This window comes from Calonectris borealis, chromosome 6 (genome assembly GCF_964195595.1).
Source record: "Calonectris borealis chromosome 6, bCalBor7.hap1.2, whole genome shotgun sequence".
In the NCBI taxonomy this organism is placed as follows: Eukaryota; Metazoa; Chordata; class Aves; order Procellariiformes; family Procellariidae; genus Calonectris; species Calonectris borealis.
In genome coordinates, this window is record NC_134317.1 from 42,145,570 (window position 1) to 42,163,245 (window position 17,676).

The window sequence follows — 17,676 nt, forward strand, 5'->3', positions numbered from 1 at the left end:
ATGCTGACAACATGTTGGAGAAGAACGCTCAGCGCAAAGACAAATGGGACATCTGCCCACATCTCAGAAACTTCACGTTTCCTCTCTCCACCTGCCTTCAAGCTCAGATAGGGCGCAGGCAACATGACGCTTTCCTGACTAATGCTCAAGCTGTCAGACAACAATCAGATTTCCTTGCTGACCTCCTCTTTCTAGCCGAGGACTGAAATGACATGGCTTCCACTCCTTTAAAAAGTTCTAGAAACCAGTATGAAACACCATCACTTCTAGGGTCTTACTTAAATATCAGACTCTCTTTGGTATCCTCCTCTTCATCATGCTGCAATGGAAAAAATGATGAATGACACAACTATGAGAATAATATAGCAGAACATTTATCTGCAAATGTCTTGCCTCTACCTCACATACTTCATGGTGAGGATCCAGAAGGAGATACGCAACGCTCAGAGACAATGAAATTTGCACAAGTGAAAACTGCTGAAATTATAGTCTAAATGAGGTGGTGCTGCCAGATTGCTTCAGCCATTTGGCAAATTTCATTAATCGTGAAAACACAATAAGGATATTCCTGTCCTCTTGCTCAAGAAAGAGGAGCAGCAACCCATAATTTGCTTTGAAACCAAGGATGAAGTTGGAGACCAATTTATTATTATAAGGAACTTATTTGTTCCCCCACGCACAGCAATCACTCTGCCCTGCATGCCTTACCTTATCTTGGGCAACCACAGGTTGCAAAACTGCATCTCCCCCTGCATAAATTAAAATCAATCTGAAATGTGAAGTCCTGCAGGGTAGTTCTCGCCATGCATTATTAGCCATAAGGAAGGTGCTACAGCAATTCTGAGAGAATACCAGTTTTCTATTCCTTTTTTGACTGTATAGCCGGTACACTGGTGGGAGTCCAGCTACCTAGGACATTGTTGCATAGGATTTTTTTAATATTTCTGGTTGACTGGGCTACTTCAGGTAAGAGCTTGTCAAAAATGTCAAATAAATTTTACTACTGGAAGTTTTTGAGTATGCAACCTCATGCTGAAAGGGGATCATTTTCCAGAAGTTGCTAAAAAGCAGTACTTTATAACACAAGTTTCCTCAAGATATGTTAGGCTGTTTAGAAAGCAAAGGCAATAATAAGTTGTTGTTAGCAGAGTTTACCCTGACAAAGTTTCCCTGTGGAAGTATTTGCCAGAAGCAATTTGTCTGTTGATAACAGAAAGGTGTGAAAAGTACATGAATATTCCCTTTTCCTTCCTATTCTTAAAGGCAATGTAAACTACTTGCACATATACTGTCCTATACATGGCAAATTTTACAATATTAAATATCAGCAATTGCAGGCAATCCCAGAGTAGCTCTAGAGCAGCTAGAAAAAAGGAGAAAATGACTTTATATTTTCAGTAATTACTTCCTTCTTTAAAAAGGACGAAAAAGCACTTCCAACCTAAACCATCCATATATACACTTAACACAAATAATTCTGAAATTCTATAAATCTATTTGAAATTATATCATTTATCCTAGTCAAGAACCTGCCTATTGAATTCCAACAACTCTAAATGATGTTTTGTGGTTCACTTTTGAAATGGAAGTGTTATGACTGTCAGAAGCAAGTTGAACCATTTTCTTTTTCACTGTATAGCACAAGACTCCATCATTTAATCATTCCAAATGCTTACGATCAGAAAAGTAAGGTAAGTTGTAAGGTCTGCATTAATATAAACACTCCCATGACCTCTCATACCCTGTGGCACAGTGAGAACTCAACTTTACATTAAAAAACCCTAATACCAAACTGCTAGAAACTCAAAAGACACCAGGTATTACAACTTACATAAATTACAGCTGAGATCAAACGGCCTGTACAAGCAATTGTGCAGGGATAAAGCCTAAGTGCATGATATTTAAACAGGTATTTGATTTACTGCGGAATTTTGTATCATGCTAGAATTCAAATGACAATTTACAAGTCCAGAGGAAAGAAATCCCTGTCCCATGCAAACTACTGTTTGCAGCACTGTTTCAGAAGTGCTTCATATCGTAACTTTAAGAAAGAAATTCTTCCCTCTGATATTCTCAGGACACAGTCTTAGAAGCCGAACTATAAAGCCTGACATTTAAAGAGAGAATGAACAAGCTGCTACTTCATCCCCAGGTAGGAAATAACATCCTCAGTCTTCTGTGAGTTAAGTCTCACGAACCTCATTTTTGCAATGTAATACAGCTGGCTGTCGTTTCTTCCATCAAATAAAAAGCTCCGATGCTAAGTTTGAGGATCTGTCTCTCCAGTTCTTTAAAGATGTATAAACTGCAAAGATTGCAGGACAGCACCATCTCTCATTAACGGCTGCAACACCACCAGTTAATGTTCATCTGTTTTCCATAGGAAAAAACTGCATTTTTTACTCAAGTTTGAGATGCCTCACAACAGCACTCCTGGCCAGCTTTTCCTCGACTCCTCAAAACAGTCCTGCTTTTCTAGCTAAGAAAATGTGCAGTAGAAAAAGAATATAAGGAAAAAAGTAAGAGCTGAATTTGCAGAGGAGGAATCGTGCAGATGTACATTCTTGAACCAAACTTTAACACCTGAACAGGTTATGAATGGCTCCCCTGAGACCAGACAACCCTCTTATTCCCCAGCAGTGAGCAACTACAAATAATTCCGAGTGAAAAAAATGATCCATCAAGGAAAAGATTTATCAAAGAAAAAAAATTGCAGGCTTCCAATGCGATCCAGGGAAACCTCTCAGCCAATAGCTGCAGCAGCAGTAATTGTTCTAAATCTATCAATAAAGCTAAGCTGCTCCTTCATTGACTGCAAACACCAATTTCTTTCACGGAGGATTATAAGTTGATGTTCATGGTTTCTCTACCACCATTAGGGTGATAAACAGTTTAAACTACATCAGGATCTGACATGTAGATCAATTCTGGGTCCATAAAGAATCTACACAAGAGGTTCCCGGACAGGGATTTACTGTCCTCAGTTTTTATTCTCTCTTGCTGCTAAAATTACTTCTGTCAAGTACTTACAAGAGTAAGGAAAAAAAAATGTAAAAAGAATTAATTTTTCATGTGCTGCTGGAACAGCCTTTTTAAATTCCTGAGTTTTTAAGGCAAATATGTTACTGCATTTAAAATTACGCTGAACAGCAGGTGGTATTTAGCTAAATAGTGAGCCAGTCGCACGATCCGCTCACTATCAAGCAGACAGCAATTTGAAACACTGAACTAAGCTGTCTAGATTTTCTCCGAGGGCAGTCACAGGCTTCATGTTACCAGTGCCAAATTATATTAGACATTTAATTTTAAACCTCAGGTACTTAAATGTAAAACCTTACAACAGTAATAGTCATAAAGCAGTGGGGCATTCCATTTCAGAGAATGGATTTTTCTATTTTTCCCCTTTAATTTAACCAGCACCTCCTGTTTTGTGGCTCTGCCCACTACAAAGTAATTTATCTAATTAGGAGATGTTCACAGCTGCTTGAAAGACAGAAGCCCCAGGAAACCAAAGGTCTGGTTCGGAAGACTTTGAAAAGTTCTCCAGAGCCACACAAAGTATTAATTTAATGTGAAAAAAAGGTGCAGAGAAAAATTGAATCCCAATATGTTATTTTGTCTACAATAAAACCATGTGACAATAAGCAGGCATATTCTCCAGTACATTGGCATTTGAATTCCAAAAGATGCTTAGCTTCTCGCCATACCTGCTGCTTTCACAGTATTATCTTTTTATGACTAAAATTCAAAAACCTTTTAATGGAGGAAAAAACCCTGAAATTAAAAAGGTTTTTTCATGCGTCAACTTGCCAACATAAAGGACACGTCTATGAGCTTACCGAAAGATGATACATTGATAGCAATGAATTATTCTTGAGGTTTTGTAGCAGTTTTATCGCAATACTTCTGTTTCTGCTGACCCTTAGGTGCCTAAAACTCACCGTTAGTCCAATTTTCCCCACATACTTAAAAAAAAGCAACTTTTCATAGGTTTTTTTTTTTAAAATTAGAACCTCTGCAAGAAATGATTCAAGTCAGGCTTACTCAGAAGTACCCACCAGTCACCTGCATTTTTTGAATAAATATTTCATAAATAATTCTAGCTGTTGTCTCTTTTGATCTAGAAGTAATCACATATGAACATCAAGTTAGAAAAAGGTACTGCACATACTTGGAGTACAGAGCTCGTGTGAGAGAAAGGGTTCCCTTCACCAGGAATTTAAAACTAGCTGAAGCGCAGCATCAGGAGCAAAAGAGAAGTCCAGCAAGTATTTCCAAAGTAGAAACCGCGTTACGAAGCAAAGGGGAAGGGAAGAGGCAGGAGTTTCAGTTATATTTCTACCTTTCAACATATTAATTATATGCCACTTTTAGGAACTCATTGGATTCTGCATTTTGAAGATTTTCCTGCACTGCAACCTCAGTTGTCACATCTGGCACTAAGGAGCAAGGGGACGGTATCTGCTCCCCTGTCTGTAGGTACGTCAAGGTGTCAAGGACCAGAGACTACATCTTGGTTTTCACTTGCCTTCCTTCTAGTGCAAACATACAATATTCTCCAACTTTTCTTTGAAGAGCTACAGTATAAAAGAAGGCTGCAAAAAGCCGAAGCTTTGGTATAACCTTTTAAAAGGGAAATAGAATTGGGGTGGATTAAAAAGGCGAAGCAGCTCGGGAAAAGGGAGAGGAATATACGGCCTTAACTGTGAAACCAGTTCAGTCTAAAGGAACCCGTGTAGGGGAATGCTGATTGCCCTAAAAAACTAACCAGTTTCCAGAGGAGCGGGTGAGTTGGGTGGACACGGAAGAGAACAGTGCTGAAGCATTTTGTCATGCTGCTTAGCAGTATCTCTGGCTGTCACTGAGGCTGAAATAAAGGATGCTTGCTTTGGAAAATTCTTGGTTAAAATCTGTACCATTTTGCTGCAAATACCACGCTCCTGAAGATGCTGCCCACAAGTTCAGCGCTCCAGAAATGTACGTGCTTCAGAAACTACAAACTTGAGAGCTAATGCCACTCAGAGCCAAGGTGACCATGATTTTAAACCCTCCGTTCTCATAAGGTAGCACTGAAAAGCTGTCAAAAACTGCTTAAAAACCCAGAGACAGTATCAGTGCTATACTGAAATTCAAACTTTATACACATACGTACATATGGGGCATGTGAAATAGTTCTCATACTCCCATAATTCTCACTATTTTAGGGACAGCCACCAGAAACAGCTTTCCTCCCCTCTTCTCCTGTCCTATTCACATTTCTCTCCGTTAACCATATTCTCAATTTCTTCTCAGTTCATTCTTCTCTTTCACACACTCATCTCCTTTTCCCCTCTGTTCCATGAACCTTCCATGGTTTCTCCAACTGCCTATTAAACCTTATGCTCCTGGACACGTGTGCTTCACCGGTATGAACCATCTCCGCAGCACACCACAACAGAAACACCCAAGTCCCAGCCCACCCGCCACGGCTGCTCCAAGGATTGGCGTAGGCAGCAGGTCAGCTATAGGTGAACAGCGTTATATCTCTGTCCTTCCCAGGCACTCCATCGAGGCCAGATGCACCATTTTGTCACCAAGTATCGTGCATACCCTTTAAAAACAACCACCCCTGTCTCACTGTTACAATCTCATCATTGCAAAACACCATCTGGAATAGTGTTTGCTCCTTGTAATACTATTAAACACTCCGCGGAGAAAACACTAGGACTATGCCGGTGGTGTGCATATATTAAAGCAGGAGCACAGCCAAGAAAGGACATGCTGATGAAAAGATCTGGAGGATAATTTACTGCTAACACCGACCACACAGAGCAAGAAAATAAGAGTATCAAGTGAACAACCTACATTACATACCTGAAATTAAAATTAAGCAGTATTACAATTACATTAGCTCTTCCTGCTGAAAAAGTATTGTATTGATCTGTTCTCTTTTATCTAATTTCTCCTTTTTCTCTCAGATGCTGGAAGTTTGGCTTCCCACAGAGCATCTGGGTGAACACCAGGTTGTATTTTTTTTTTCTTCTCTTTTTAAAAAAGCAAACCACCAAATTCCCCCTTCACCCCAAAGCAGATAACCCCTCCCAGCTCCAGGTTTCTTACCACTGCTAATGCCAGAGTTTGCAATGACTGTTGCCTCACTCCACTGATCTGCACTGGAGACCGAGTAAGAGCGCTGATGCATACCATCCGGACGACTGTTGAAGGAGACTAGACTGATCCCACTTGCCATCTGAGACACAGATGTGCTAGTAGTCACGTTCCCTAGACATAAATGGAAAACAAATTGTGTCAATAGAGAAGACAAAATTGATTTGCAGAAGACGGATGGGTGCGTCTTAACAGAGCAGAAAACGAGATTACTTAACCGACACAAAAACCACCGCAGCCCTCCCTGAAACTCTGAAGACAACAGCCCTGTGACCAGCTTGGGGCACCACAGATTTCAGTAGCCCACTCAAATCCAGCTGGGAACTTCTGACAAAAGAGCCTACATTTTCAAGATGTCAGCTCATTCTGTTCATTCACCTTCTCGAAAACACAATCTTCCACAATCCTGCCGCCAGTCACATTTTGTGGAGGTTCTCCACTTGTTACAGGTAGAGCACGAAAGACAGACTGTGCACAGAAAATACATTTATTCCCGAAAACCACTGTTTACACAAGCAACCGAGATGAGACAACTAAGCCAGCTCAAAGAGTTTAAAACAATCTACCTCTAAATAATATTTCACGTAAGTATGTCCCCAAGCCAAGAACGCAGTGATGGGGAGCAAATAACTGCTAGCATTGCAAGACCAAGCAAAAAACCTGTTCGGATTTTTAATCTTAACACAGTATCGTGACACAAAGCTCACACTAGAGGCTTGTTCCATTGACTGCAAATATAATTCCTGTCTCGTCCCACAGCAATACACCCATCGCAACTCTAACCGAAGGCCTACTGCACAAAGGGCGAGATACAAAGAATAGCCTTTACCCAGTAAACACTAGAAACAATTTTAGTATTTTCACGATCAGCGAGGTCTAGGGCAATAAAATGCTGGGAGGTGTGTGCGAGGGGGAGCAACAGGGACAGGTTTCTCACCATAAAACAGGAGAAGCGTGATCTGGTTGAATAAATTTTAGAGTCGAAACAATTAAAACCTTTCCAGAAACTCAGGTTTCTCATGGTCTTACTCACAACTTGATACGGGCCGAAGTCTGCCTTACAGTTTTGGTTTCTGAGCACATTTTACTCCATTCCTGGCACAGAACTTACGTATTATATAGGTACAAATATCTTACAATGCTAGTTCCGCTCCTTGTGGCAGGGTCTCAAAAGGTACCCCACAGGTCTTCTACGGATTTCAGAACACTCTTTAAAAACACATGTAAAGGGAAAGCAACAGACACAATTTTGTAAAATACCCTAACACTTTGCATTTCCATTGCACCTTCTACTGATGAGTTCAGAAAAATTAATGAATTAATTTTCAATGCTCCTGTGAGGTTGTTAATTATCTGCTATCATTTCCCCCATTTTTCAGAGGTTAAATGACCCAGGGCCACAAAGGAAGATTGTGGCAGACTTGAAAATAAAACCCAGATCTCCTGACTCCCAGTTCTATCATTATGTCTTTTCCCAGAGCAGCCTTTGGGAAGACAGCAGAGCTTAGTGAACTACTTTGTGTTTATTAGAGTTGGCATAATTGTCCCTTTCTCTCCTCCCCTTTCCCAAGACTAAATCTCATTTTCAGTCCTTAACACAGATCCATCACTACAGTATCTGTCCACCTGAGTCTTGAATGCACTTACTCATTCTCAAGAACTTCTACTTGGCAATCTCTACTTTGTAGACATAAAAGACATTCGGAAAAACTAATTTGCTCAATTATGCAAAGTCTAAGGTGGATTTTGGAACCATGTTGGGACCTCCCAAGGCAATGCTTTAGCTACTAGCCCGTAACTCCTCTCTAACCACCTTCCCTGGGCAACCCTTTTGTCCAAAAGAACTCCATAATCAGAGCATCATCTGCCAAACTGTTGAAAAAATTTATGCCTCCAACAACCGGTCCCCTTCAGGACATTGTGTGCTTGATCCATCAACTGACAGCAATTTGCTAATGCTGGTGTTTTAGCACCTTTTAAAAACACCTTCCAAAGGAACGTTCCACAAAGAAATCAGGCCTACAGAAATGAAGGTACGAAGCAGAGGATCAAATTATAGCTCAGTCTCTCGAAGCTGTGATAGAAAATGGAAACACTAGCGGACAGTACATATTTTGAGGTCTCTTCTAAGCAATACCTCCTTCCAAATGAACTTCTGTGATGCCGCTGATGCCCACTTTGAAAAAACCTTTTCCTCTGTTTTTCACAATCCAGAAAAACTGTGAACGTTAATAAATTATTTTGATGACACACCAAATTAAAGGGAGTGGCTGACATGAATGACAGAGCTCGAGATCGAATGGACTCTAGAAACTTGAGATTTAGGCCAACGTAAACACCACGTGGTTCAACAAGGAGAAGTCCTAAGCTCTGCTCCTGGGGCAGAACAACCTGATGTAGCAGCAGGGGCTGGGGATCAATTGGTTGAGCAGCAGCACTGCTGTGAAGGACTCAAGAGTTAACAATGGATGCCAAAATGTGTGTTAACACTGTACTCAACACAGACCACACGCTGGACACACCACGACGGCCACCTGAAACACTGTACTGGGTCCCCCACTTCAAAAGGATTGCTGGGAAAGGGCAGAAGAGCCAGCAAAGAACTTCTAAGACAGTTAAAGGTCTAATCCACGCGGCCCACGAGTGCTTAGGAGGCTGGGCTGGTTTAGTCTGGTGAACAGGAGGCTAATGGCTGATCTAACAGCTGCCTACAACTACCAGAAAGACGCTTATGAAGATGAGGGAGGCAAATGCTTGGTAGCTGTAGATGATATAAAACAGCACCAACAATACAGCTTGGAAAGTTCAGACGCAGCACTGGAACAGGCTACCAAAAGAAGCTTGGGGATCTCTGTCCTCTCACGTTTCCAAAGCTCAGCTACACAAAGACACAGCTGAACTTACCCAACACTGGTGACAGTCCTGCTTCTTCAAGTAGGAGGATGGCACAGATGATCTCCAAAGGTCCCTTTCAACCAACATTTCCAGGGGTCTCTGAATGACTAAACCGTCTCTTGCTTTTTCCTTCCAACCCAAAGCCAAACAAGACAACCTTTCTGAGCTCAGAAGCTACTCTGTATTCCTGTTAGATTCAAAACATTTTCAACAATTTGCACTTTGACACATACAAGCGGCAAAATGGCTGTGGTTCCTTTAACTGCAACTTCAATTGCAGTTACAGGATAAGAGATACCTACAGGTCCTTTAAATTTGTTGGTTTTAATTGAATTTACAGCAAAGTTACCAACTTTTTTCTGGTCTTGTTTCTGATTTTGTTTATTAGCCTTTAACTTTGCAAATGAGTTTACCAAATCAAACTTACAGGTGACAATTATGTAGCAGATTAATCCAAACTCCTTGCTTTGCTTTGTTTGTGCTTTTTGGGCATCTTTAGATCATTACTGGTAAATAGCTTTGGAAAGAACTTATTTTTCACAAGCATCTACCCTGCCGGACTCAAGAGCAGTGCCACAAAAGTGCACTCTTAGCCTGTAGCCATCTTTCACACCGTGCCTAGTAAAATGGGAAGCTACAGGTGATGAATTCCTGCAAAAGCATCTTCGTAACCGAGATTATGAAGGAGAAAACTGGTATGTGAAAGCTGAGATGAAGCGTTTCCTAGGTATCATGGGAAAATGGAAACAATTACTGGACATCTTTGCCTGGATGACACATCCCCATTACTCCGTGCTGGGTGGCTGAGTTGCAGACAGCAGCAATATTTGTATGTTGATATCTTCCGTCTAGTTCACAAATTTTTGGCCAGAAATGTCCAGTCGCTTTCTAACCCTGATGCAAAATCAAAAATTTAAAAGGATACCCAGCACAATATCAAGACTTCTCCATCATCATGTCAGCACCAAAAACTTTACTTTCACTTTAGTGCCATCTTCTGAAACTCCACACCCCACGTTATGACATTAACCTATTGAGGAAGTGACTTATTCTGCAAACCAAATAAGAATTTTTCTTTCAACTTCACATTTCTGAAAGGTATGGGCCGCGAGCAACGAATAGGTGCCAATTCCCATTGTTCAATACTTCACTGATCAATGATGCAACCCAGCTCAGCTCTGTCTTTTCTACTGCCATAGTCTGATAGTCTGCTACCTACAACCCTTGCGATAACATCTATTCAAGGTTAAGTTTCGCTTTGTTCACGTGCTGTAAGATTTTCATGCTGTATCAGACCATGCAAGCCAGAATCCATGGGTAGATATCAGAAGGGCAGGACTACAGAAAACAGAGTATGCCCTTTCCTCTCCTCCTCCTGAACGTGTTCAGCTCTAGCACAAACCTTATTTAAAAATCATTATTTCCCAATCCATTGCTAATTTTTCCCTCTTCTCAGTCTAATCGCAGCATGCCCAGGACATGTATTCCACCACCTCAGTAGGAACTAATGCTGTCACACCAAAACAAGGACTACTGGAAGTCAACTGCTGTTCCTGAACACTTTGTATGCTGGACAAAGCTTCTACAAAACAGTCCTACGTTTTTTTTTTCCCTTCTATAACAGGCAAACCCCAATCCAGACCTCCACAAAGCAATTGTCCTTTATTTTTGCTCAAGGATAAAGCTTCAAGAGCAGAAATTATCTCCGTCTTTCAGCAGACAAGCAAGAGACAATTAAAAAGGGGAGGCCAGCAATACTCGTCGAAAAGTAAACCCTGTATATTGGGTTAGGCACATGAAGCCTTTACATCAAGCTCTTACAAGAAATGCTTTGATGCATTCCGCATCTGTTGTCTCCCCCATCTGTACGTGTAAACACAAACATATGTATAACTATCCATACGTCGACAGAGAGATACATATCTCGACATTAACATGAAATCCATGGTCAGCTACCTGGCCCATTCTGGAGTTGTGAAAGAGCGCCTCTTCAAATACATCACATATGCATCAGCTGGTTGCTTAAGTTGATTAGCAGGGGGCAGTTAAATTACTATGCTAATCCATGTATTCTCAGCACTGTTTCCTTGATATGGATATGTGTATATGCTTACTGGGAAGCCTTGATTAGTTCAAGCTTCAATGTGTCAAAGGCTCCAGATTCTTTCCAAAGAATAATTTTAGCTGTACTCACATCCCTAAAGTGTGGGAGCTGATTTGAAAAGGTACTTACCTCTACCATATGCTATTTTTCTTTAAACAATTTGCATTTCAAAGTGAATATGGCATTTATATTTGAATGAATATCAGTATGTTGCCAGAACTGGTCTCAAATGAGTAAAAAAAGATGCTGTTCTCCTATTGAACAAAAATGTTTTCATCTACCAAAGGAGCATCAAAGGAAGAGTTCCTCTTTCTAGCTCTAGACAGCTTTATTAAAACTATCTTTTCTGGTATTATAAAATACCCCGTTATGATCGCGCTTATAAAACGTTCAAACAACTAAGCTCTACAAAAAACACCCAAATTAAGACTCAAGGTAATTTCCAGGTTTGGTCAATGCTCAGCAGAAGAGCCTCTAAAAAAAGTGAGCGTGCTCACACAAAATCCAATTTATACATCCATCTATTCAGTGTAAATAGCCGCAAACAGTAAAGAGCAAGTAAAGACAAGAGACTCAGCATAAGACGAATTAAGCAGAGGACTGCATGTGTGTGTGTACGTATGTACGTATTAAGAGGCTGATGGAAACAAACACACTGGGGGCAAAATGAGTCTCCATCTCCTATGCACAGAGGGACTCACTTTGGCTCTTCATACGTGGTTGTTTCAGATATACAAAACAACAGACAATAAATGCAACGTCAGATTACAATACTTAGAAACGTTATGAAAATAACAACGATTTGTACAAACACAGGACCATAGAAGATGCTAAGTGCGCATCTAGTCAGTAAAAACCAAAGGATGAAGACTCTGTGTATTATAAAAATTTTAATAAAACATACGATAAAGTTTAACATTAATGTTATCTTACATATATGCAGTAACCTGCCCAATGAAAAAAGAAACCATTCAGGGTTTTTGTCATGTTGCTCTTGTAATGGAACAGTACGGTGGACAGCATTTTAGCAATTCCTCTTTTGTTGTCTTTTAACTTAACAAAAACAATATAGTGAATCATCACTGGGCAGCACAGGTTATTTTAACAGACACATCACTTTAAACTAAGCCTTCACCAACTACGCCACCCGCTAATTACAAATGCAGAATGAATATAATTCACAATTGTACCCTAAAAGGCGAGATACAAGTGACTTAAATACCTGGAGGTGGTCTCCATTTCCTGCTGCAGACACATTTGTGATTTCTCCCAAGGAATGCAACTAATATACTCTTGAATTTATGAGATGAGCAGACACTGCAAGAGTCATGAAGCAGAACTATATTTTTCCATGAAGCAGCAGCGTATGAGACCCGCAGAGAGCGGCTGCACACAAGCACAGAAAGACTGAATCAGATGAACTACAGCCTACTGCTATGCTTTCACCATGGCCATATTTTATTTGTGTTACGCTCTTCATGTTCACGACGAGTTTCTCTTCCAAAAAAAAGAAATAAACCTCTTAAGGCCAGAGGGCTGCGCTCACCAGCTGTTAGAACTAATGAAAAATACATTAGAGTTGTGGGTCAGGAAATCCTGACTCTTGATATCAGAGGGTTAATTGTTTCAAATCATGTTGGGTCAATTTATGTTGCAGGAATACTGCCTATTCTTGAAATGCCCTCTAATTCAGTAGATTAGATTGGCTGTTGGTCACCCGTTCAAAACCCATACCCAACACTGCTCCCTGAAGTTTCTTCAGGCATTAGGGTGCAAAAGGAAAGTGAAAGAGGCCACTTTGCTAGCTGCAAAAAGATGAAAAACATTCCCTTCCCTTTTCCTCAATTCTGCATTATGTTCATGAATTAATTCCCAGAGTCGGCCCAGAAATCTTTCCAGTGGACAAACCTTTCCTAAGAAGTGGCTGACCATCCAAGCTGTGCTACTTCCTGCCTTCTGCTTTGCCTATAAATATGAATGTTGGGACAACTCCTACTTTAGCTGAGGAAAATTTGGGAATGGTTCTTCTGGGTTCCATCAGCTTGCTGCCTCAGATCCCAGCATCCATCTTTTACAGATGCATCCTCCTTCCCTTGCCAACTCTGGAGATCATGGCCCTGCACTGGAATCTGGGAAAACTGCTACTTCCAGCTCCTTGCCTCTCCAATTGAGTAGAGTCATGTCCGCATGGGAAAGGAAAGCACCGCCCAGGTGTCAGAGCACTGTCCGGCCACGTTCTCAGGAAGGTCAGCTGTGGGACCAGGGCCGGAGAGCTCCAACTTCCATAACCAGGTTCTTGAGTGGGGTTATTAATGAGGGGAAAATCCACTAAAGTATTGCTATGGATTCTGTTTCGATCTGATGGCAGCGTGCAAACAGCACATCATTTCTGCCTTGGGCTTATCAGGGACCTAAAATAACTTGAGGTTGCTTGTACATGGAACGGGAAAGAGTGAAACGACAGTATCTTTCCAAAACACGCTGGTTCCAGTATTGAAACTCTCCTTCAATACACCCACCATCATTTTCAATACCGTCGCAGATGACTTGCTTGGGGGTTTTACTTATTTTTAAGATTTTTTCAAAAGCATTTATTTACTGAACAAATTTCCTGAAGATAAGCAGCTATTAATAGAGGCAGACCTTCCATCTCACAGCCTGGTAGGGCAGCCTCTGCGAACCGGGCTTGATTAGTAGTGTACAAACCGAGAAGGGTCAATACTAATGAACAAACAAGGCAATGCCAAGAAATATCCTGGCAGTGAAGGACATGGTGCTGGGAGTATAACGAGAAAAGCTATTATTCTCAGAGCATGCCAAACCAACACAGCAAGCGTGGAGGAAAATGAAGTCATCAGAGGAGACATCTATTCTAAAAGAAAGTTAAACCCAAGATCTTCACCAAGGGCTTCTGCTCAAGATCCCAGACTATTTATTCTGCTGGGATCAAAGTGTGCTTTCCTTTCCCAGCAGGCATATTACTATTTTTTCAGTCGTTTTAACAAATAACAGTAATAAATAAGGTCTGCTTCGCTTTCTAGGCAAGTCCTGCTCGAGGTTACCTGCTTGTTAAGAAACTGCATCTGGACCCAGAGGTGACCATTTTACATCGGCAAATGCTCTACTTTGCATTGCTGTTATTTGGTTGTAAATCCTGTTAGCAATTGTGAATTTAACTTTGCAAAAAATAACAGCACAAAAATCAACTAATTCAGGCCTATTGTGCTGCTCGGGTGTAAAGTGAAGCATGTGTAGGGGCCTGAGGCAAAAGATATAAAATGCTTCCTAATCCCTTTGACTGACTGTGGAAGTTATTAATAATGAAATTGGAGAAGGGGTGGGAGGCGGGGGTGGTCTTACCTGCGCGCTGGATCTACATCAAAACCCAGTAAGATTAACTGAACTAACTTTGGGAGCCTTCCACAAGCCTACAAACCTCCCCAAACCCTGCGATCTGCAACCAGAGCCTCTTTGGAATGGGGAGGCACGACTGCTGGTATTCAAATATCCTCCAGACTTAAGAAAATGGAACAAAGAAACTTTATTTTCGAAAAAGAGACAATAGATACAAATGCGAGATGACTTTTTTTTTTAATAGCTATTGCCACTGTAACAGCAGCTAAGTGAATGCATGTCTGCAGTGTGAGCAGTTTTGATAAACAGCCTCTGCGGGCCACACAACGGGGATAATGTATCCTTAAGTACTGCCAATGAGCTGCCATTCTGCACAGCCAATTACTTCTGTGCGTCTGTCACTCAAAGGAAAAATGACTGAGCCCATTAGATCAAACCTTTGTCACTGTTCCTAATGCACTCTTAGGCCTCATTAATCTGAGGGAGCAGCAACACAGCCGCCGGTGCCTCATTGCCTCCCCCACAACAGGCCCACGTGAATCTTCTCATCTCTCCCCCAAGTGCACCACGTTAATCAAGCTCTCCTTATTACCCCGGTCCCTGTCACGGCGGAGAGCGCTCTCTCTCTTAAATGCTCTCATTATGGTCCATCTTTAGAGCTGGCTGAGTGGGGGAAAAAAAAAAAAAAAAAAAGAGCCAGAGAGAAAGAGAAGAGGAAAAAGCAAGTCCGATCACATTAATATTCATGACAATAATTAGTATTCTAGGTCACTGAATATTCATGCTATTAGTTTGGTTTTTTATGGGTTTGCTGGATGTCCTGATTGCTGGAGTGTGGAGGAAAACAGCATGGTTGGGACTTTAGATGTCAACGGCAGTTCAATACTCAAAACACATTTGTGAATTTTTTTTCCCTTTTGGTAAATCAGCTTCAACCCTCCTGATGGCTTTAATATTTTAAAATCACTGGGGGAAAAAGAACGAGCAATTCTGCAAAGGTCTTAACATCCAACCGGTTAGTATTACAATGTGTAACCGTCAAAAACTCGGTGAGATTGCATCGGGTGGACAAGACAGATCTGTGATTTTATTCAGGATACGGTACAACGGAGGCATGATAATCAACCAGACTGAAACAGGCACAGGCTGAGAAGCACCGACTGCATCTTGTCCGGCATCTACAGTCATCCGCCTGAAGCTCCACGACACATTTCTACCCTTTATCTACCTAATCATCATTAGAGATGGGCAACATTTGCCCACCCCAAGAAAGAACTGGAAGACAGTTTGCTGTTTTGTTCTTTCCCTAAAGAGAATACCTAAGCAAACTCCTTTTTTTTTTTTTTAAATATTTAACAAATATTTATCAAATATTTATTTCATTAACAGCAATATTTGCCCTGCTCCTTTTTTCCCAGTATTAAGGAATATAGAGTACTAACAGTGAAAGTTTATTTCTCTCTGGTTCTGGAAAGGGCAAATCCTAGTCCAAAGGAACTGGAGAAGACGACCTTGAGGGATCCCCCTCTAGTGGGATGAAAGGGAAAACTCCGATGCACTTAAAATTGGGCTTTTTTTCCTTCAAAACGAGCAAACTGACAACATCTCCTTTCATTCGCTACAGCTGTATATCACTGAACTAACAGCAAACCCAACCAAATGGAAAATTGACTTGGGTGATTAATGACAAAACTAAGTCACAAACTTGCATTTGTGATCTGTGGCAAAACCGTAAAACTCACGCTCAAGTTGAAGCACGGGAAACATTTCACGTTAAGTCAAGTCATCTCACGTACCATGTTAGACTACAAAATTAGTAGCAAATAACTACCAATCTCTGGCCTCGTGGGAACTCCACCAGATACACCATCGCACTGTCAAGTCACACACTGCTCCAGTACACAACCTCAGTCACCTACAAATAAGGACTTCAGAGCAGATTCAAGCACTTATGACTCAGTTCTGCATATATTTGCGAAGGCATCCAAGACCTTTGGCATCTGTAGGCTTTGGAGCAATTGCCTATGCTCTTGGCTTGATACACATTTTTATTTGTCGCCAGCCTGATCATAACATCTGAATCCTCACAGCAACCTCCAATTAAAAAAGGATTATTACATGATCTACAAAATTACCAGTGAATTCAGTATACTTCGGCTTGAGACTTGAATTCACAACGCGTCACAACAGAGGAGTGATCCTACCCACGGTTTTACATCATGCTTCCCCTCCTGCATATGGCACGCAACACTTCCGAGGGAACTGGCTCGCTCCGGACTCAGCAGCTATTAATTCAGATATTGTGGAAAATGGCTACCCAACGTGACAGGTAGGGCTGTAGGTGTAAGTTAGGCTTAAAAGGGAAAAAAAACGCAGTGGTTAAAAAACAGAATTATTAGACAGGTACTAGAATCTAAAGACACCATGTCAGAAATCTTACTCTGAAGGTATACCAGTCTAATTGAAACATCAATTCTCTACCTTTTTTAAAGAAAAATCTGGAAGGCAGTCCATCCCAACTCAGCCTGATTCCAAGCACTTCAGTGTAAAATAAGATCACTTAATGGCCGTTGATTTGATAGATGATCACAATTAATAGCAGATAGAAAACTCACATTTATAAAAATGTGAAGATGCCGTTCTTATAACATGTCTGAAGTGTCACATACAGTTAGCAGATAACAACCTTTAGCATACTTAACGATGGCTATGTAGCTAACACATTTTAGGATACTTCACATACTGTAGTCACTATTGTAAGTAAATTTAATAGCACCAAATTATTTAAATGAAGTGTTAATCAGGAAACAATTTATCTCTACACCATAAGCTATTTTTAGATGTGAACTTTCTACATCAGTGGCTCTTGCTGCAGCTCAGGCTTTGGGTTGTTTGTAGAGGAGAAGAAATAAATGACTCCTGGGAGAGATTTCAGGAATAAGTTCACCTTCAGGTCACCAGCTCAACTCCAACCCAACTTGGGAGTAATTGAAACCCAGACCCACTCCTGCTCCAAAGTCAGCAAGAACTGAGTCAGCTTCTAAAAGGCAGAGAGACTCGGCCAGTGGCTGATTTACAGGAGTGCTGGCCCTTACGACATTGCCCCAGTCTGCTACCAACAGATAAGGTTGGAACTGAGCAAGTCCACAAGTTACCCTTTTCTGAAGCACTTCCAA

The 17,676-nt window shown here is 41.1% G+C and overlaps 1 protein-coding gene across 3 annotated transcripts in view; it reads right to left on the minus strand.

The window, feature by feature from the left end:
- Positions 1-17,676, minus strand: part of AGAP1 (ArfGAP with GTPase domain, ankyrin repeat and PH domain 1) — a 392,680-nt gene that overhangs the window by 111,926 nt on the left and 263,078 nt on the right. For 2 of the 3 annotated variants that reach the window (XM_075153785.1, XM_075153787.1), the window contains exon 12: positions 6,100-6,261. The exons of the other annotated variant lie outside the window; for it this stretch is intronic. In XM_075153785.1, the coding sequence (XP_075009886.1) occupies positions 6,100-6,261 (162 nt within the window). The remainder of the gene's footprint in view (positions 1-6,099; positions 6,262-17,676) is intronic. 3 annotated transcript variants of the gene reach the window in all.